We start from the raw sequence: 21,317 nt of genomic DNA on the forward strand, positions 1-21,317 counted from the left end.
CAATTTTACTAAACTTTTCTTTGGATATTTATAGCTAAAGATTCAGTTAAAAACCTGAATCCTATCGCTTAATTTAAATATTCTTTTATATTGAGGTCGCGAATACGTGTAGGTCTGACTGTACTTGACGCTCGCTGAAATTTGCACATGACCCTTCGATATAAACAAACGCGATTATATTTCGAGTTTATATAGTCACGATGGGTCCAAGAAGGTTGCGACCAAGTCCTTATCAAATTTGCATAACGATCCTGGAAGCTAGGCATTTACCTCAAAATGCGAACCCACTGGTCGTGGTCAGAGTTGGTAACCGGAAGAGGAAAACCGTGGTTCGCGAAAGAACCGACGCACCAATTTACAACGAAGTAACCTTACAAATTGATACACCGACAGAGTACGGTTAATCACTCTCGATGGATTTCAGTACTTCGTATTCGACCTGGTCTGCAACTTGGACGAACTGTTGGGCACCAAAATCATGATAGCTGTATATTTGAAAAGTTCCCTGCGCCTGAAATTTTACGGAAGCACGAGTTTCGAAGTAGCCCTCGTGTGGGAGCAACCAGGTTTAAAATATTGAAGTATTAAAAAACTTTATACCCTTTGCACATCGAAGCCCCTTTTAGGCTAATTACGAAATCATTATTGAAATTTGATGGACGTAGATTATTAGGTAGGAGTAATTGTCTCTGGAAATGTTGATACAATTTTGTTCGAACAGATCGTCAATATTATCATAAGTGGGCAATGTTGACGAACCCCAAGGACCTCGCTGCAGGACCCAGGGGATACGTCAAATGCAATATCGCGATTAATGTAAAAGGGGAGAAACTGAAAGTGTACCCGGAGACGGAGGGGGAGGACGACATCGAAGGGTAATTTATTAATTAAAAATTCTAGTTTTAAATAAAACTAATGTTAAGGTAATAAACACGTATCAATTTTGTTGTTTATCAAAACTAGTGATTATTGTGCTTTCAATAAGAATCTATAAACAGTAGTAAAAACTATTCGACGATACTAAACTACACTGGGTGATCTAGACACCAATTGGACCCACATTCCTTTCACTTGTCAACTTCTCGCGTACACATATACATATAGATGACAGTTTACAAGTGGTCTGAAACCAAAATTTTAGTCTTGCAGAGTATTATACGGTTCCGATCTGGCTATGAACGCATTAACAAAATATATTTACTTCAGTTTACGTCTTTTCTTTTGAAAAACGATTCTCAGTCACAGGATTGGGGTTCGATTGGTTTTTAATCACGGCGAAGGTTCTTAGAGTGGGTACCAGAAATTTTTCACTGTTTCCCACGCAATTTGTTCGCATAACGGTTCATCTGCATAGATATTGCGTCGAACGGAAAACGTTCCCCTTGATCCAGTATCCGTTTTGACGTTACAACGTGTTCCCTGTCGCGTGTCGCGGAATCGATTCGAGGTCGGTGGGCCGAATCCAAAATTATTAGTCCGCCCGGTCGATTAATGGAAATCGAACGATTACAGGAACCTTTTGCTGCCCGTGGGCGGCGAGTACCTGCCGTTTAGGCAACGCGCGCGCTACGTTTTTGCGATTTATCGGGCCGACGGGCTGCCAGACATGAGCAGCGTGTGCACGAAAAGCGATTTCGAAAATATCAACCCGTACGTGCAGATATCGTTCGCTGGAATGAAAGTACGTTGGACGATAAATAATTACGAACTTGGGGGATTTTTTAATTCCCCGCTGTAGAGTTTTTTTTTCGCTATCGATGGGATTTAACAATTCTCTACACGGTCAAACGAGCCCCGTGCTCGCGTAAACTTTCGTTGTTTTCCAATACGGCGTGCGATTTTCGAAGCAAATACCAGCAACTCGTGTTCGTTAGTTTCTACTCTGTTTTCGGTCCGGTAATTTTTATTTTATACTCGATAGAATAATTTGTGGACAAAAAAGTTAACCGACGGGGAAGAGAAAACAATTGGAAAGTCGAGATTAAAGATTAACGTATTGGTTATCGCGTGAAAAAATTGATTTTCAAGATTGGATGTTGAAGAAAATAAATCTAGACAGAACTCTTGAATTTTGATTGTAAAAATAAGTTTTATGAGAAATTGTGGTTACTCTCTAATCGTCTGAAAATAAAGTATCGTTTTTCTGGACAATTTGGGGGGCGTGGCAGCGAACGTGTTAAACAATAACGTTTAATCTCAGTGTACGATCTTGCTCGATCGATCAATTACCTTCGCACGAATTGGATTTGCACAGAGTAAACAATTTCACTCGACGAGATGTTATCCCCTCGACAGCGAAAGGAATGTACTTGACGAGAAAATTATTTAATTAGGCGTTCGTAACGCGAACAGTTATTGCGTAGATCTGATCGGTGTACACGTGTACGCAATTAGTAATTATAGCGAGCATTCGCAGGGATCGACCAGCGAAGCGTGGCAAACGTACGGGCCAAGATTTAACGAGAAAATTACGTTCAAGGAAATGTTTCCGTCCCTCTGCCAACGCGTTAGGATCGCCATAAAGCACCGTGTTAACAGTTGTAGAACGTGCATGGTGGCCTCCTACATTCTTGATATGAGCAAGATATCAAACTCCGGAGAATATGGTAAGCGACGAAACGTTCTGATTCTACGAACTGGACTTAGTCCAATTGAATAAATAAATAAATCATCACACGCGGTGGAATCTCAAATTTCCTATACGAAATTCGTCCAACTCAGAGGTTCGTCGAATTTGGATAATATTTGCCTCGTTATTGCGTGGACAAAAAGACCAGAGTCGCAAAGTAGGGGCGAATTAAAGAAGCCGGGAATGAATAAAAAGGGAGAATCGTGTTATAAACGAGACTCGGAATAACCGGCTGCAAACGAAGGGGCGATTAACCGATTCCGCGTGCATCTCGTTTTGTTTGCATTTGGAAATCCTTCCTCGACGAATAACTCGCGAATTTTCGAGCAATATCGAAGCGTGAAAGTAGCAGTCGTTTACAGTTGTGACTAAATAATCGTCGATAACTTATTGCCCCGTCGGTTTTATGAGGTTTCCTGCCCACTTTCGGACCGTCGTTTCTCCACTTTTACGGCTCCAGCCTCGCAGAAAGGAACAGCTGTTTCGGCAAGTGCTTCTCGGCCCTCCCCATCTATCGCGGACGAGTCCTTCTCTCCTTAAAAACGGAAATGGATGACCCAGAAGCATCCTCCAGAATCAGCACAGAAACAGAGCACGCGGCTCCTATCATCGAGGTACGTCCAGTATGATTGCTATTCTTTTCTAAAGGGAATCCCTACATCGACCTTTTATGTTATTGGGTTGTTCCATAAGGCTTCGACGTTTCTTCGGGTAAAATAATACACAGGGTGGTATCTTGCAAACGGGATGGAACGGAACGATATTCTGTAAAACTGTCCAGCCTTGAATTATTTTCACAATTGTAAAAGAACTCGTTGAATAATACGTTTTAAATATATCGCGGAGGACCCAAGAATAGGGTCAAAAGGTGAACGCAACGTGCCGGTTGCCGACTATTTTATTCTTATTCTTGCGTCTCCGGTACGTCTCAAACGTAAAAAATGAAGATGCATCCATTGGGCGCTCTATTTATCAACAATGCCTTGAATGTCTGTTATTTCTAATTGCACGGATGAAAACAGAGATGGGTGTTGTGCATCGGGTATTCCACTAATACTTTTATATTACCAAGCGGAAGGGAATTATATAATAAGGGGGAGGGGGGAATATTTTCGCTGGGAAAAATTTCCAAAATAATGCAGAGATGGATGGAATACTGCTATAAGAGTGTCACAGAAAGATAGTAAATTGTACAAGGGATGACGGATCGTCTGTGGTCAGACACGCGCCATAACTAATGTGAAAGTATTCTTCCCTGTAGCGTGGTATTATTTCATGAAAATTAAGATGTGTAAAAACTTTCACTGGACAAGTTAATTTACTACTAGACAATTTAAGATTTTTTTATCACTTATCAGTAGACTGCGGATGTTTATGCATTCATGGGAAATTTTAATTTTTAAAAAACTACAGAGTGCATTTAATATTTATATTTAGGCGTTGAGACAATCCTCTGAAAAGCTATTAATAAAACTATGAATTTGCATAAAGATCCGCAGTCCACTGTGTTAGATTTTCTGTTATACCAAAAGTTAATTCACAAGTATTTCGAGTAAAACAGAATATCAGGAACTAACAGAAACGAATGAATTAATTAACTTGCGAGTGTCCAATTTGTACAATAAAAATCAGTCGAGCGAGGTACATGGAACGAACTGGAGTGACAAAATGACCCAATACTTTCGCGATGACTGTCGATAATAAATTCAAAGCGGCGATATTTCGTTCCCCAGTGACAGATATTAATGCATCGTGCTTCATTTTCTGCGTACAGGGAATAGACAGGTGACGTATAAAGTGCACCGGAGTGATCTCGGATCGTTCAGCGATCTCCTTTCGCGATCGTACCTCGACGTACGTCTAACTACTCGTTTTAATCCCTCGGGCGATACGCGACTCTCAATCTCAACCGATACGATGCTATTTGTTACGTGAATTCCCATCATTCTTTACAGAATTATATCAAAGTAAGAATGTTGAAAGCATAGAACGACCTTGGATAATAAGATTCTGGTAGATACAAAAATATATTCTAAAACGGCGCTGAAAATTATTTATTCTTTTTTATTTGATAAATTTATTTCCAGTAAATTCTAGAAAATAGAAGAAACACGATGCTTGGACTCTTTCGTGTTTCCGTATTTGTATGCGCAATAAAGAAATTATTGGGCCGTATTGCACTCGATTACTCATATTTGCATTGGACTTCGTCAATTTGGAAAATTTAAAACAACATGCATCGTTCCCTCTTTGAAAGGAACGCTTGTGGACGACGGAAGAATACTACTTGGTTGCTGTGCTCTACGACGTGAGTTTGATCGATCGACGAAAATTTTTGACGAAATCGATAAGCTTCGAGGTTAGCATTGGGAACGCCGGCAACAGACAATTCCCGCACAGCCAGTGCTTCGAGGACATCAACGACGGTATAGAATACTTCAGAATAAAATCGTTTCACCATATTACAGGCTGATTCCCTTTTTAACATCTAAGCAATTACGAAAGGCTGGAAAATGCGACAAAGCGATGTTTAAATTGTTTCAAAGAATCGTTTTATCAATCCACGTGAATTTCGTATTTTTAAAATTTCAATTCATTTTTTAATTGTCAAGCTCACGATATTATAGGTAACTGAACTCGTCTCAAAATAAAATATAAACGTTAAAGTACAACAAAATGTCGACGACCTCGAAAAATAATTAAAAGAATCACCCTGTATATCATTGTTTCGCTATCCGGAACACACGATGATCGTTTTGTAAATCATCCCACCGAGAAAATAGTATTTCCAATATAATTTTTCAATATAACGCTTCGCCAAGGGCAATTAAAGCTGTCCTTCGTACCGGAGGATCGTCGAACGAAGGACGATTATAGCCGTCCTTAGCGTAGAAACGGTTAATACACTTGGAAGTTTGCGCCACGGGCGGACGTTATCCGTGAAATTTGATTAATTTTCAACAGAAAACCGGATGCTGGAGCGGAGACCGGAATTCGAGAGCGGTACCGCGTCGCGTCTGACCGGATCGCTGGATGGCAAATATAATTATCTGCCACTTGGCTCGAGAAAACCGTGCTTGTACGTCAAGTCCTGGTGGCCCAACCTCGAGTGGAGGATGCACAATAGCAACAGTCTGGCTTTTATGGCTGACTTCCTCGTAAGGATTATTTGCCCCGTGACCGTCGACGCGTCCTTTTCTTTACACTTTGTCGAGCGGAAACTTTTAACGAACATCGAACTGATCAATGCCACACATTCATAATCACAGATAGGCCTTCGAGACGAGCATAGAATTTTTTCTAAAAAATTCTCAAAATCTATCGTTCGATATCTATCTATCGATCGAGCAAATTTTTAATAATTGCACAAAAAATGTTAACTCCTAAGGTCCACCGTGACGTGTTTTTTTCTCGATCGAGTTCTTTAAAGAGTCTCTGCAACGAAGACTCGACCCAAGTTTTAATTAAACACCTCGAAGGTACGCGTTCGAAAATTAAATTCATTCGCGTCGCGGGTTTAAAATTACGAGTACGTCGTTTGAGGAAAGGTCGCAGCTTAGGAATTTTCCGGGCCGTGTCAAAGAAATATTTCATACGTCCTCGAGCCGAGTAACCGGCGTTGCATGGAGGAAGTTTGCTCCCGAACTGGAACGGCGATTCGAGAACAATTTTAATTCGTCGCGACAGGAGCAGAAGTTGGAGAAACTGGACGGCCTGGTCGCGTTGGAAGACCCGGAGGCTTACAAACTGTACAACGAAACGATCCTAGAGCTGAAGGGTCGCTGCATCCGTTATTTGCATACGTTGGACACGGGGGAGTACGACGACAAGGGCGGCACCACGAAGCTCGATCGCCATCGCGTGTATCTCTGCCGCTACGTCATCGAGGATATCCTGAAGAGGATCAAGATCAACGGGGAACTTCCCAACAACCGCTATACGAAGATCGCGATGGTTCACGCGTACCAATACCTTTGCAAAGTCAAGAAATTACGGGAAGACGTAAGTAAAATTTCGTTTTTCCGAGTGAAATGTAGGAACCCTAGCTTATCGATAGGTAGTATACACATATGTAATCGTTATCGTGAAAAAACGTATATGTATGAGTGTATTTTAACATTATTTACATGCCACAAGAGACAAATTCTAATTAATCCCATCAAAATAACTCTTTTTCGAAGAGAGGGACTCCTGTGAAATCACCAGAATAACGATAATGTTTTATTTGTACGACTTGAGTGATTATCTAGACAGAAATGTTCTAGAGATTATTCGAGCAAAGACTAACACTGCCAACGGGAGATCTCGATAAACCTCGATAGCAAACACGTTTCTCGATTAATCTCCTCGATCGAATCGTTTCCCAAGTCTCTTGGAAAATTTTAGCAGAGCCTTTATCGGAAGGATCATATTTAATTTCGATCAACGACTGTCCGTTTCCAGTTCGGGACGTCTCGGGGAGATAGAAGAGCCCTTAAACTGTGCAAACTTCCCTTGTTTCCTTTCCTCTCGAGTGCGTCTAATAACACGATTTACGAGACGGAAAAGAGAACGAAGTCATAAAAGTTTCTTTCCCAGCGAAGATATTCCGCGAATCCAAGTAAAGCGGACAGATTAATCAGAGTAGCAATTTCTTTTTGATAAGGAATTTAAAGAACAAAAATTAGGAATAGATGCTATCGTTCCCAGAATTTTATAACGCGTTCCTAGTGTCTTCACTGTCGATATGTTTGACGTCCTTCCATTGACAGGAAATCGATAAAGCAAACAAACTATTAAAATGCAAGGGGTTGATTTCTCGCGTAAAAGTATTATTTCCCCAAAGGGTTCCTAAAAATGGCTAGTTTTATCCACCCGGCAAACTGAAGCTTTTATTATAAATATTTTCTCTAGAATTTTTATTTTGTCCTCCTTGAATATTACTTCTTTTCGCACTAAAGAATTTTTTATTCCACGAGTGTCATCTTTGGGAGGGTCACGCGTTTATTATACATTTCTCCAGCCCCAGCACGGACTTCCGGACGTTTTCGTCTGGATGATGGCCGGCTCGAAGCGCGTGGCGTGCACGCGATTGTCAGCGGAGGAAATAATTTACTCAGAAGAAGAGGCGGAGAGGGGCAGAACGTGCGGCCAGAAGGTGGACGTCTTCCTGAGGCATCCACGGGACGATAACGAAGCTGATTACGCGGCCTGCAAGCTGGAACTCTTCCTCTGGCTGGGGAACGCGGAGTACGTGGGTGCGTGTTGGTCCTCCATTCCTCCTGGATACCAAGTGGACCATGAAAAGACCGTCGACTCGTTCCCGAAATACATCGAGTACACTCGGTCCACGGTATTAAATAAATTCTCTTTTCAAACTCCGGGAGCAAGGTCAGGTTCCGCCATTTTCGTTCGCGGTTCGTACAATTTTAATTAACGACAGCGTTGGGAGCGTACTCTAATTTTCAAGTTACTCTTCTTATTCCGGAGCATTCGTCGATTCGTTAATTTTGAATTTTGGAGATTTGAAATTTATTCTTTTTTTCGTATGCTTAAAACACTTTGACTTATACGATATAGGATTTTCCACTGTGAAACTAGAAAAATTAATTCTTTTGAGATGTCGAGGGAAATAAATTTGTAAATTTTAGCTAGATTACAAAAATATTTTGTGGTTTTGATATTTGTAGTGAACGTGTTAAAAAAAAATACACGTTGCAAGAGTAATGTAATAATTTGAAGTTTCCTAGGATTGCAAGTCCCTTGGGGAACACGCCTTGCTAAATGCGATTGGGCTCCGCGTTTTAATTGTGTTGGATTCTTCGCTTGAGCCAATTAATCACTCTTATCACAAACTTCCATTTCGTGAAACTAATGCAAAAAATAAAGGAAAGAGTTGTAAGGATTATAGATTGTCATGAGGTGGCAATAATTCCAAATTGTTGGACGAGATAGTGACAGTCCTTCGTGACGATAAAAATAATATCATCAATTATCAGAACCATAATTATTACTAACGCAAACTTTCGTGGCCGTTAAAATAACGATGTCGTTAGTATCACAATAGCGACGTCCCTCGACTCATTAACTTCAATTCATAACGATTACCTTCGAATCACTAAAACCAATATCGGTAATTTCTGGGTCGTTTGTATTAATTCTCGTAATCAATAACAGAAATATCTACAATTATTGGGCTTGTTCGTATTAATAGCAATTTCCACCGAGTTATTAATATCGGTAACACCGTCTTTTCGGGTCGTTAACATCGATAGCCGCAAACTTTGCATCGTTTATTATCGCTAACGACCACGAGTCTGGGGTCGTTAAAATTCATAATAACAACAATGAAACGAATAGCTTAACGGCAATCCTGAGGTCGTTGAAACTAATTAAAGTCATCGCCAGATGCAAGAAATAAACAATGCCGATTTGCAGATCTTTCCACTATGGTTTTAATTCTTAAAAAATTTGCAAAAACCCTTTGCAATCTAAGAATTCATTTTTCTGAAATATTGAAATCATCCTTTCTTCCCCCAGAGAAATTTATAAATATTTTTAATTAAAAATTTCTTCGTTTCGTTTCGTTTTTCGTAAATTGAGTTGTAGTGGATGTTACGTACATCGCCATTGGAGTTCAAAGAGTTAAGAGCGATATTCTTTTACAAGCTGAAATAAAATTCCAACAACCACAGATACGCCGGGGTTTGAAAAAACAAATTCACGAATAACCGTGTCGGATCACCGAACGCAACGATTCGGTTTTCTTTTTCCAATTTTCATTTCAAACGACCTTTCGCGGGAACCGCAGAGTTCTGTGAGACTGAAATTACAACACCGTGTGATATCCTGCTGGCAATATTTTGTACGAAATACTGTCTGCTCGTCGTGTCACCGTATTTTGCATTTCAGGCATTCCAATTACGTGCTCATATATTCCAAGGTCGCTTTGATCCTGGGATGGATGCATCCGGCTTATTGGATCCGCTCGTACGTGTTGGGTTTCATGGTTACACGGCTACGACCAGAGTAAGTTTCGCGCGTCGATCGTTCATCCACGATGCCTAACAACTGCTCAAACTTCTGTTATTATTACCCCCAGGTCAATCTATTCTATCCAAGAACTTATGCAAAATCAGTTCGCGATAAACCGTGGCTCGAATATTTTTCTAATTTTCAACAATTTCTTTGCAAAGGTAACGATCGTGAGATCCAAGAGAACTACTCGAACACGAGCGAACTTCTCAAAATAAACTCATACTGTGTAAATTCGTCTATTTGCTCGCCCCCCCAGGCAAAGATTTTACACCTGACTTCACAGATTCCCGAGTTCACTAGTCCCTAAACGTTACCAAAGAGGATCTGTTTTCAGGTGATCAAGCAGACACTCGATCCGTTTTGGGATCAAACCCTGATCCTGCCGCCGAGAACCATCCACGGCACGAAAGAGTACATAAAACTCCACCCACCCAACGTGACTTTGCAAGTCTTCGACCAAGACATATGCGTGAGTAACGATCCTAATCGTTGAACGCGTTCAATTATACATTATATCTGAAAGTTCGCGAGTCAGATCGCGTTTCTATGGTCGCGAATCGAAATTCACAGGGCACCAAGGAGTTCTGCGGAAGATGCACGGCGATTCCATTAGTTAAACTCGCGGTGGAAACTTACTCGCCGCCTGATTTCCCTCCGAAACTTGAGTGGTACAAATTTAAATCGCAGAGGGATTGCAGCGGTTCGGTCCTCGCTGCTTTCGAGCTCATAGAGGTGAGTGCAGACGATACCGATCGATAGTCGCGTCTCAACCGACTCTCGTATTCCTTCAGCCGTCGTTTTCTACGGATTAATTTCGAGCCGTTTCGAATCTCCCGCGCTCGACGCGTTGCGGACCCCGAGTAACTGCTATCTTAGCCGTTTCAGTTAAGAGAACGGTAACGAGCGATGATTCGCGCACGAAAATTTTTAATAAAGCATTTCTGGAAATTTTGTGTATAATTTAGTCCCCAGGAAAATTGAATCTAGTTGTGTTGTTCAGGTAGAAGACGACGAAGAAGTGGACAGGCCAATGAGTGTTTCGGAACAGGACATCGTATACAACATACCGGTAGACATCAGGCCGAAAATGGCAAGTTACAAGCTCGAAATTATATTTTGGGGCGTACGGGACATGAAGAAGATGAATTACCTGCCGGTGCTTAAACCTCGGATTATAATAGAGTGCGCCGGGGTCGACGTCAAGTCAGAGGTAATGGAGAACGCCAAGAAATTCAGCAACTTCGAGGAGCCTCACATCATCGTCGAATTGGTAAAGATTCCAAATACTTGGTCTCCTTATCTCCGTTCACATTATAATTCACTACAATATCACATAAAAAAAAATAACCTAAGGAATCGATTTATCCAAAAGGGTAACTTCCATTTCGTAAAAAATTTGCATCTTATTCGAGCTTTTGAACAGAGCGGTGGCTCATCCCAGTTACCGGATGCATCCTGTGCATTTAAATGATATAGACAGACGCGAACTTTAGTAGTTAATATACGTTTGATAATACGTAAAAGGAGCGACCAGACGTGCACGTGGTCACACGCGAACTGTTGTTGCACGTCGTTTTCCCTGGGGATGGTAATTCGCAGCTGGGAAACCACGTTTCCCAACAGTTGCAGTTTGGTGGTCTGCTGTCGAAATAATTTACCAGCGGCGCGATTAGACATTTATCAAAATGATTTATACTAAAAATTTAACCGAGTCGAATATTCGCGATAATTCCCGATCAAATTCGCGGCTGGTATCGTTTCCTTTGAATTGGTTAATTTCGCCCGGAAAACTTCAGTGTAAATGTTTAATTTATAAATTCCCGTAAGGATATGCCGGTGCTTAGTATCTACTATCCCTCCGTCACAATAAAAGCTTACGATTCGCGAGGGTTTGGCTGTTTCAAGTACGTCGGGATTTGCATCGTTCCGAGCGTTTACGTCTTTCTGGAGCAACTAATAACCGAAGAGGATTACGATGCGCAGATACACGAGACGAAATCGATTCTGAAATCTCCCTGGACGAAGAAACGATCCGCCACCATTTGTAAGTTCGACAAACGTACGTTTTGTGACAAAAATCGACTGTATATTGAGAAAATACCGAAAAATAACCTTAAGGTTAGTTAAATTAAATTGCTACGACGTTTGTACGGCAATGTACGAACACATACACGCGCGGTCCGATTGTTTCTCCGCATCACAAGCAGTTATTAAATATTTAAACTCGGTCGTTTGACGGCGTAGCAGCGCTGTGAATTCGAAACTTTCCTTCCAAAAGTTAATAACACCGTGGGAAATGTGCCAGTCTGCACGCAACAGAAAACTTTGTTAATTAAAGTTCTCGGAAACATTTATCCGCTTCCGGTATGGATAAACGTTCGCCCCTCTTCGAGTATCACCTAAAAACATTAACCAGTCGCGCACGGTGCAGACAGAAGTCAAAATTAACTCGCGTTGAGTTATTAATGGACTGGTCGATGAACCTGTTTTAAACTCTGACAATAATAACTCGAGCGAAGTTCAGATCGAACACAGATTGTATTATACGAGTTCCGTATAATTTTAGACGCGAATCGAGAACGTAAAAAAGAGATTCCTGTAAATATTTATTCCATTTGATTTTCTTTTTTATCTGGTTCAGTGTAATCAGTCAATATTCGCGTACTTATTACTAATTCACAGGTGTGATACTTTGTCGTGGTGTCAGGGTATCTTTTATTAGCCACAGTCTGTTTGCAAAGTAAAATTAACAAACGAGATATTTAGGGTGTCCTGATTTTCTCGGTAACTCAATCTGTATTGAGTTCTTCTACGTAAAAAGACACATTCGTATATTTTCTTCTTTCAACGCCACAAATCCTCTTCAACGTTCTTTCAAAGTGTCTTTGCCGATCGACTACGACCCGTCCAAGGACGAGAATAGAGAACTGATTCCGTACAAGAAAATGGCCGGAAAAGATTTGTCCTCGAGGATTCGGAGGGTCCTATGGTCCGTAAAGAAACTATTCGCGCTTTTCCTGGGAAGGAAGAGACGAAAAAAGGAAAGCACGCGCCTCGAGGAGGATGGGGACGAGTCGTTGGATTGGTGGAGTAAATATTTCGCTTCCATGGAGGTAGGTGTACGGGGACGAATAAGGGGGGAATCCGGCCACCGTGTGAACGATCCGATATATGTAAATTGCCGAAGATCATGCGGTAAACAGTGACGTTTTCCAGGAGGAAAAGAGCAAACTGTTAGAGAGCCAAGCTCCCGAAGGTCGCAAACTCGTCGCGACGTTCAAGGTACGGCGCTTTTAGAGCATTTTCACCAGCTCAACTGTTTCTCATTGGACGGGAAAACAGGTATACGACGGAGAATTGGAGTTGCAGCCGGAGTTCGCCGGGTTTCAGGATCGACTCAGATCGTTTGAGCTATGGAGGGGAAGGAAGGCTGAGAATCCAGATTACGACAGCGATAATTACGTCGGAAAATTCAAGGTTTCACTCGAATTTAATTTACGACTAATCCATATGGGACAAAGTAAACAGTCGCTACAATTTTTTCAAACGAAAGTTCCTCAAGAATGATTCATTTCAGATATAAACCTTTCCAACATAAGCAAGTATTCTGTAACATGAGAATTTTCCATCTTTTAAAATTGTAACAGAGTTTTTACTAAACTCCTTTCTATATATAAATGCACAGTTATTTGAGAAATTCCAATAAAAGGAGTTTGAGATGCTCGAGGCCCACTCGACGCTTGTAAATAACGCGTTAAAAGTCTGTTTAATCAGCCATCATTAACGAAGCTGGAAGATTGCCAAGAACCCGGAGTCTCTGCTTTCCGACGAACAATTAGAAGACAATTTCACAACTCAAAGACTGCATTTCGTCGCGTTATTTTCATCAACGAGAATAGAATACGCTCGTTTTACGACGCTCGGAAAATAATTCGCTCTAATTATCCCTCGCGATGCTCTTTCGAAACACTGTCACGCGTTCGCCATCGAAACGTTGCCAATATTCGTATAAAAAAATTGAAATTTGAATAACGAATACAACGACGTAACGAAAATCAGATTCCTTCTTTCGCGATCGAAAGATCGGGGAAAACGTGGATTTCTTTTAATGCTCGAATCGTGAAAGGAATGAAAGGTGATATTCGTGCACAGGGGCGGATATGCGTGTATCGTTGGCCGCATCCGGACAACCTGCCATGCAAAACCAGAACCGGTCGAAACGCGGTTAATGGTTTGTGCGACGATTATCCATCTCCGGAGTCCGTGAGACTTTTCGTCAGACTTTACGTCGTGAAAGGTGAGCTTCATCGTCACGAGCACGAACATGAACCGATAGGAATAAATCGATTCCCTCCACAGGCATCAATTTGCAGCCTAACGACCCCCTCAGCGGAAAGTCTGACCCTTATCTGTACGTCAGGCTTGGGAAAACGTACATCAACGACAGAAAGAATTTTATACCTAACCAGCTTAATCCGACGTTTGGTCGGTACGTATACATTATCCCACTACAATTTTCATTTATACATACTTCCTGGATAATACTTCCTCTCGTCGAGCTAAAAGGTAATTTTCAATTAATTATGAACGAAATATCAAACCCTTAAGGTTACGTTAACGTTAAGGGAAATAACATATAATAAGAAGAAACAGAAGTGAAAAAGAAAGGAAATCTTAATTTTACAAAATGGACGAGCAAGAAAATAGCTGTTTACATAACTGTTCCATTACCACCCCCCGAACGAATTAACCAGCGCGATAGGAGTATGTTCTGCATGACTAAAATTCTATCATAAACGCGACCGAAGCGTGAGTCGCTGGTTAACGTCCTTTGTAACGATACGCGACGACTTTATTTAATTAGGTTAGCTTTAATGGCAGCTGACAATGCAGCCTCTATTATATCACCCCGTAAACGTAGCTTGTTACAGTCTAATAAACGTTACAATTATTTTATCGTAAATTGCAATACGTTTCACCGTTCTCCACCCTTTTTGTCGCGATTGTCGCCAGTGTTTCCACTGATTTATTTTCCGCGTTTATTTTCTCTGCCTCTGTTGTTTCGTTTCTGTTCCGGACAGAAACTACCCGTACTTTATTCGAAATATTCGCAGGCTCTTCGAGATAGAGGCCACGTTTCCCAAAGACCACACGATGATCGTGCAAGTGTGGGACTACGATGCCGCTTCCGGCGACGATCTGATAGGGGAAACGAAAATCGACTTGGAGAATCGATTCTACAGCGGACATCGCGCTACCTGCGGCATATCGAAGTCGTACAACGCCGACGGTTATAATTATTGGAGGGATCGCGAAAAACCGACGATGATACTCGATAACCTCTGCAAGAGGAACAATCTCCCGTCGCCGGAATACGGAGAAGATGGCGTGAAAATCGGACGAAAGAACTTCCGGTTCCTCGACGTCCTCGCGAAGGACGAGCCTGGTTCGTTTCTGCGAAGAAACTTTTCTCGCTTTAGATATTTTCGAGTACATCTAAAACATTGCTCGTTTCTCAATTGGTAAAATTTATTTTCGATTTCTTTTTTTTTTAGTCAAAGTGAAAGAGAATAATTTTAAATTTTAACAGTAGATTTTGCAGACATTGATTGGACGTATTTTTATTAAAACTCGTCGCATTGGTGATTGTATTGAAGTTTTTAGATTAATCAAATTCAAATAATGTTGATTCGAACCGAATGAAAATTATTCGAATATGTTTTATCGTTGATAATTTCTATTCAGACAGGGAAGAATGCATGGCGCTGAATGTGCTTCATCAATGGCAAGATTTTCCCATTTGTGGGTGTGCCCTGGTGCCCGAACACATCGAAAGAAGACCGCTTTTCAACGCTGCAAAGCCAGGCCTCGAGCAGGTTATAAAACAGAATGACTTTTTTTGCCATTCGGGGAACGAAAGGTTTCACTCGTGAATGAATTCGATTGGATTGAATGCGAGAAGGGGGCAAATTTAAGCTCGTAAATATTTAATGAGCTCCAGCAGCTTACCATTTCTTTCTCGTAAACTGCAATTATCCCGCCAGAGTATTTCCGTTTAATTCCTCTGCTATAACGCGTGCTTTTTTTCGACTTCTGAGCGCTAGCCAGGAATATAAAGCAGAATAGTTTATACATTCCACGGCGAATAAATTTTTACATGGTCAGAAATGGACACTTTCAAATACAACTTTATTCGTAACGGAAGGTATTTAAAAACAGCTAGTATTATTAAATTATCTCGCACGCGATAGTCACGACTTCGAGGTCATTTAATAGCCATTTGTAAATTCTATTCTAATAATAAAAAAGAAGGTTAATTTAAGTTAACCTTATTTTCAATTCAATTGATGGCGCGTCGTTAGATTTTATGCTATTAAATGTTATTTCTGTCGATTGATTTCGTCGGAAGGACGCCACAAACGCGAAGTTCGCGAGTCGAGCACTCTTTCGGCCGCCTAAATATTCACCAGCCTGTTCTAGGAGCGCAGTCTGCATTCCTGATCAATGTTTCAGGGTAAATTGGAACTTTGGATCGACATGTTCCAATGCGGAGAACTGCCTCCGAAACCGGCGGTAGACATCAAACCAATGGTACCGGAGGAATATGAAATTCGCGTGATCGTTTGGAACACCGAGAACGTGCCTCTCGTAGAAAGTCAATTTCTTACAGGGGAGAAGTGTTCCGACATTTACGTCAAAGGGTAGGTTGCAAAATGGCGGAAACTTTCACCTTGGCAATTAATACGATCCACGCAATAGCTCTTTCCAACGTCTCTATCTGACTTTTCCTTCGTCTTCAATATTTTTAAGTTAAGTCCTTGATTTTCCAAGGGTTGAAATTTACGAAAGTTCGAGGACGGGAAAAGCAGAATATATTTTTTCACGACAATCGATTTCAGGTGGATTCTTTACGACGATTACCAGAAGACGGACGTTCATTACAATTCCCTGAACGGCGAGGGTAACTTCAACTGGAGATTTATATTCCGCGTCACGTATTCGAAGGGCGAGCGCGTTATGATCGTACGCAGAAAGGTATCTGTCCTTGACAGGAGCGAGACCGAGGACAAACTGCCCTGCAAATTGCATCTGCAAGTTTGGGATAGCGATCATTTCTCTCCGGACGATTTCCTCGGTAACTGCAAACTATTCGAATCGTCGGAGTTAATTACCAATCATAGATATAACTGCAACTGGGGTAAATTAATTAATCGACCGATCTCAAGGAGCTTTGACGTTGGATCTGAGCAGGATGCCGCGGGGAAGCGGGAATTCGAAAAATTGCACGCTGAAGATTCTGGATCCGAGTTTACCGACGACGGATCTCTTCAAAGTGATGAGGATTAAAGCATGGTGGCCCTTCCGACAGAGCATCGGAACTGCGGACTACGTTCAGGCGGTTTGTCCTTGCCAATTTCAACATTCGTTCGCTTAGATTCAGACGTTTGCTTAATTTATAGACTCGTAATACTCGATTCGCGCGAGAACAAAGACGTTTTGTTCGAATTCGTTTGCAGGCTTACGCAAAATTATGGAAGCCATTTTGTTACAGACGAATTTGTGAGTTATTTTGTGGAATGAAACACGAGAGATGTATTTTTATATATATATTTTTTCCTGAATTCACACGGAGCGACGTATCGATTCAGGGTAAAGTCGAGCTGGAAATGTCAATATTGTCGGCAGAGGAAGCTGACGAGCAGCCTGCAGGCAAAGGAAGAGACCCTCCTCAAGAACTTCCGCCACCCAAGTATGAAGGAACTTAATTAAGAAATACGGAAGTTAGCATCGACGGATAAATTAAATATTGTACAAAAAGTATATAGTAAAAACCCTTTCGCGGATACCAAAAAAGACACATCAAAATATTTTATACGAAACGGTCAAAATTTTGATACGACATATTTACTTCGAGCTTCGACTGTTTAAAAAGATCGTATTTCAAGAAAGCTTGTAACTACGTTATACGTGCTATCGATTTCACGAGTCGCTGGTAACTTCCTGTTGCGTGTAAGTGAATTTTGGAGTTTGATCGTCGATACATCAAGTTCCGAGTCCGACAAGTAAATTACTCGGTAAAGTCGATACCGAGCTCGAGCAATCTATTTTTGGGCATTCTTTTTAAAGACTAGTAAAGAAAATTCGAATGATAAAATTAACGATACTTGCACGAATGAAAATTGAAAACCTGTGTTTTTTGATGTGATTCAAAGATCGAAATTGTTCTCGAGCATAAAATAATTCTCTCCGACGAACGGTGTATTAAACTCGGGGAAGAACAAGACAGCAAGCACGATAGGAATGCAAACGTTCTATTAACACGGGACAATATTCGCATAGTCGATACACATTGTATCTCGACCGACGTTATTGACTATTCTGCTGTAATTAAACTGAATTTCCCGTCGGTCGTCGTTTAAGCGCCATTATATAATTGAACGTACATCAACAACCGCGACGCGCTCAATCCTTGTTGGTTAATGCTATCAAATGTCATCGACGATCATTTTCCGTCAATCCTAATGTGTGAATCCTATCTTTTATTTTTTCCAATTTACAAGTCGACCGGATACTTCATTTTCCTGGTTCCGAAACCCGTGGAAAGCCTTCCGATTTGTGGTCTGTCGTTATTACAAATGGCGGATAGTCTGCTTCTTCGTTTGCCTGCTGCTGATCTTGCTAATCGGTTGCGGGATCTATGCTTTCCCTGGCTATTTCGTCAAACGTCTTTTAGGAGCATAATCGTCTTAGAAATTTTACTTAATTTTCGAGGTAAAACAAAATCGATCTTTTAGATTTTCTTGAATATTCAAGTTTCAATACTGAGGCGATCACGACAAATTTAATTCTCTCGAATAATGTTTTCGACTGAGTTTATTATATTATTTTTAATTTTGTGTTTTTTTCTACTATTGAATGAAAAAAGGATCAAACTAAAATTCATATCGTTCTGCTCGAGAAAACCATTGTTTTACATTGTATTTATATTCCGTAGAAAGTAAAACCTAGATATTTTTGAGGAAACTGCAATTAAACTCTACCCGTTATTTTATTTCCCAACGATTCAAAGCACACCGATCCATTGTACTAAAAAGTGCTTTTATATACATACGTATATAGGGTGATCGTAGAAAGTGGGGCAAACCGTATTTTTATACGAGAATATGAAATATTCACGCATAATAAAAACAAAAGAAAATTGTTATATTTTTCGAGGTTTCGAATTCGGCGGATCTCGGTAAGGATCGATGAAATACGTTCACCGAGTCATGAAGACCGAAATCATCGCAGAGGGTCGTTAATTAGAAATTGGGTCATTCAACGGATGAATTATCGATTTAGGACCACTTCTGGGAAACACCCACACTATTTGGGCACCGTTAATTGTAGGACAACAGAATGGAGTCACCTAGCTAACGATCGTTTTACCAGCTAATGGCCGACGCTTATTGTAAATCAGTATTGATAGTTCACGAAGCCTGTTGGAGATTCCAAGCAACAATGCCTGAAATCTCTAACGAGGCCTATAATTTCTGTTGTGACATATACGTTGTAATTTATCTAAGTCAGCGTACCCTATAAGGAATAATAAAAAGCATTATAGAAAGTGTCAGTATCTTAAATATTATTATTTATCTATTACACTGTAATCCCCCACGGAATTATTACAAGTTTACATAGAGCTGAATAAACATATTAAGTATACATAAGTGTGGGGGGGGGGGGATTACATAGGTAATTAGTATCAGTATTTTGATTGGAGAGATATCATGATTTTATTAACTTCGTTGATATTTTCCAAGTTCTTTCAGTGAAAATCAGAAACATTTCTCATAAATGTCTCTTGTTACAGTTTTGATAGGGATGAAAAATGAATATTGCTCAAGATTCAGTCCGAATTCTTCGCAAAAACTCTTTACAGAGATCTGCTTGCTTCATCGTCCCACTTTTCGTATCGCGACTTTAAAGCCTTTCAGCAAATATAAATCTCACGTCCGGCTGTTCGCGCGTTAATCAGATTACGAAAAAGTTCACGCTCACCGCGCTCCGACGTGTATTTACCGTTCGCGTGTGCCCGGTTCTTTCGCGAGTGAAATTCTTTCGCTAAGTCGGACGCGGGTATAAATCGACATCAGAGGCGGGCGAGAGCGTCGATCGAGCGTCGATAAATTAACCGGCGGTTCACATTTCTATCATTTATTCTTTATCAAATCCCCCGGATTTACCGTTCACGAAAGTGAAATATTCGACGAAAAATTTTGTCTTCTCTTTTCATTCGCATAAAACGTACAACCTGAAATAGAATGAGTTTATTCTCCGGGTAACTTTTTCGATCGATCGACTAGCATTTCTGATTTATAAAATCGACGCAAAGAACAACTTGAAGGAACGAATAAACGAAGAAAGGTGTTCGACGATGGTTTTAACTTGGGTTTAAAAGGAACTGTGAGATACGCGTCTAGCGGATTTACGATTAAGATCGAAGTTCGGGGGAGCGTTCGTGATCGGAGGCACTTTTTAGGATCGCCCGATACAAAACGCAAGTGCAGCCCGCGGTTCTATTCCGGGCGGTCGACCAGGTGGAAAAGAGGCGACGTGACGTAACGAGAAGATCAATAACCCAACCGTTTTATTCGAAAGTTTATTGAACTCGGCTTTTCTTGATGTTCGTCCCGTTGTTTCGAGTCCCGATCCACCTTAACGATTCCCGCTGCCTTTACGACATCGACAAGCAACGCGTCGAATTTCTTTCGGTATCTTCCTTCCCTTCTCGGTCTGCCGATAAACCTCTTTACGGCTGAACTCGAGGGGACAGTTCTAAGTAATCTAATCTTCTTTTCTGCCAGATGGAGACGGCTCCAGCCGCAATTTGCGATTTCCCCGGGCGAGACTGCCCCGCGAGAAAGCTAAATCCGCAGGTATTTGCGGATTAATTTTCAAACAAACCCACCTTCCGCGCGTTCGTCTCGCGCTGCGGAAACTTTCCATCGAAGACACGCAGATTTTAATCGATGTAAACGAAGCAAAATCTCAGATTCGTTTGTACACTAACTTTTATTTGTTCGTAAACGAAGTTTTTAAACAAAAGCTAACTTCGGAAGGGATTTCAAATTTTTATTAGGTGATCGCGAATAAAATTTGATCGACTTCTGGTAAAAAAATTGGTAAAAAATCACCAAGAAAGTAAATTAAATTAAATGATAATGTAATTTAACCCTCATCGAATGACGTTGGATCGTGGAAATTATCAGTATAATGCTCCACATGAGAAATTATTTCCCTGCGAAACATTCACCAAATAACGATAATAATGGAAACAGACGAAAGAAAAATTGATAGGCTTACATATGTATGACGAATACGTAGATACTTGAAAGTTTCTCGAAATACTCAGCCAAGGTGATTGCGTATAAAGTTGGACAGCAAACAGCAGAAATATATAGAAAGTTTTATCGGTTTCTGTATCGAGAGGGATAGGAGCCATACGTCTTCGCGAAGTGTGTATTGCGTCTCTATATTTTCTTCTCGATTGAAATCTTTATCGCCATTATTGACATCGTGGACCTCGAGCAGCTCTTGGTTTTGAATTTTGTTGCAGAAACTGGGCAATAGCAGCGTGTTTAGGGGCCGGTTACTATCGTTTTTCTTCGGTTATTTTCCACGTATCCAT

General features: G+C 40.9%; 1 protein-coding gene across 1 annotated transcript; it reads left to right on the plus strand.

Annotated features, from left to right (window-relative positions):
• The first annotated feature begins 200 nt into the window (after positions 1-200).
• On the plus strand, positions 201-18,388 carry LOC143348351 (otoferlin). The gene is made up of 27 exons (XM_076778460.1): positions 201-365; positions 425-566; positions 722-875; positions 1,513-1,681; positions 2,417-2,606; positions 3,041-3,243; positions 4,887-5,055; positions 5,594-5,787; positions 6,317-6,631; positions 7,632-7,961; positions 9,521-9,637; positions 9,981-10,115; positions 10,217-10,382; positions 10,651-10,916; positions 11,474-11,690; positions 12,527-12,759; positions 12,863-12,928; positions 12,989-13,123; positions 13,799-13,943; positions 14,006-14,135; positions 14,761-15,092; positions 15,392-15,522; positions 16,160-16,347; positions 16,546-16,781; positions 16,873-17,045; positions 17,296-17,396; positions 18,208-18,388. The coding sequence occupies exons 1-27, from the start codon at positions 201-203 to the stop codon at positions 18,386-18,388; spliced, it is 4,983 nt and encodes a 1,660-aa protein (XP_076634575.1).
• The last annotated feature ends 2,929 nt before the right edge of the window (positions 18,389-21,317 follow it).

This window comes from Colletes latitarsis, chromosome 11 (assembly GCF_051014445.1).
Source record: "Colletes latitarsis isolate SP2378_abdomen chromosome 11, iyColLati1, whole genome shotgun sequence".
NCBI classification, from domain to species: Eukaryota; Metazoa; Arthropoda; class Insecta; order Hymenoptera; family Colletidae; genus Colletes; species Colletes latitarsis.

Excerpts from the sequence above, each read along its gene's own strand:
- LOC143348351 (XM_076778460.1), top strand. The coding sequence starts at position 201 with ATGGGTCCAAGAAGGTTGCGACCAAGTCCTTATCAAATTTGCATAACG. Across the intron at positions 3,244-4,886 it reads ACGCGGCTCCTATCATCGAG|GAACGCTTGTGGACGACGGA; the intron begins GTACGTCCAGTA and ends CCTCTTTGAAAG. Across the intron at positions 10,383-10,650 it reads TTTCGAGCTCATAGAGGTGA|AAGACGACGAAGAAGTGGAC; the intron begins GTGCAGACGATA and ends TTGTTCAGGTAG.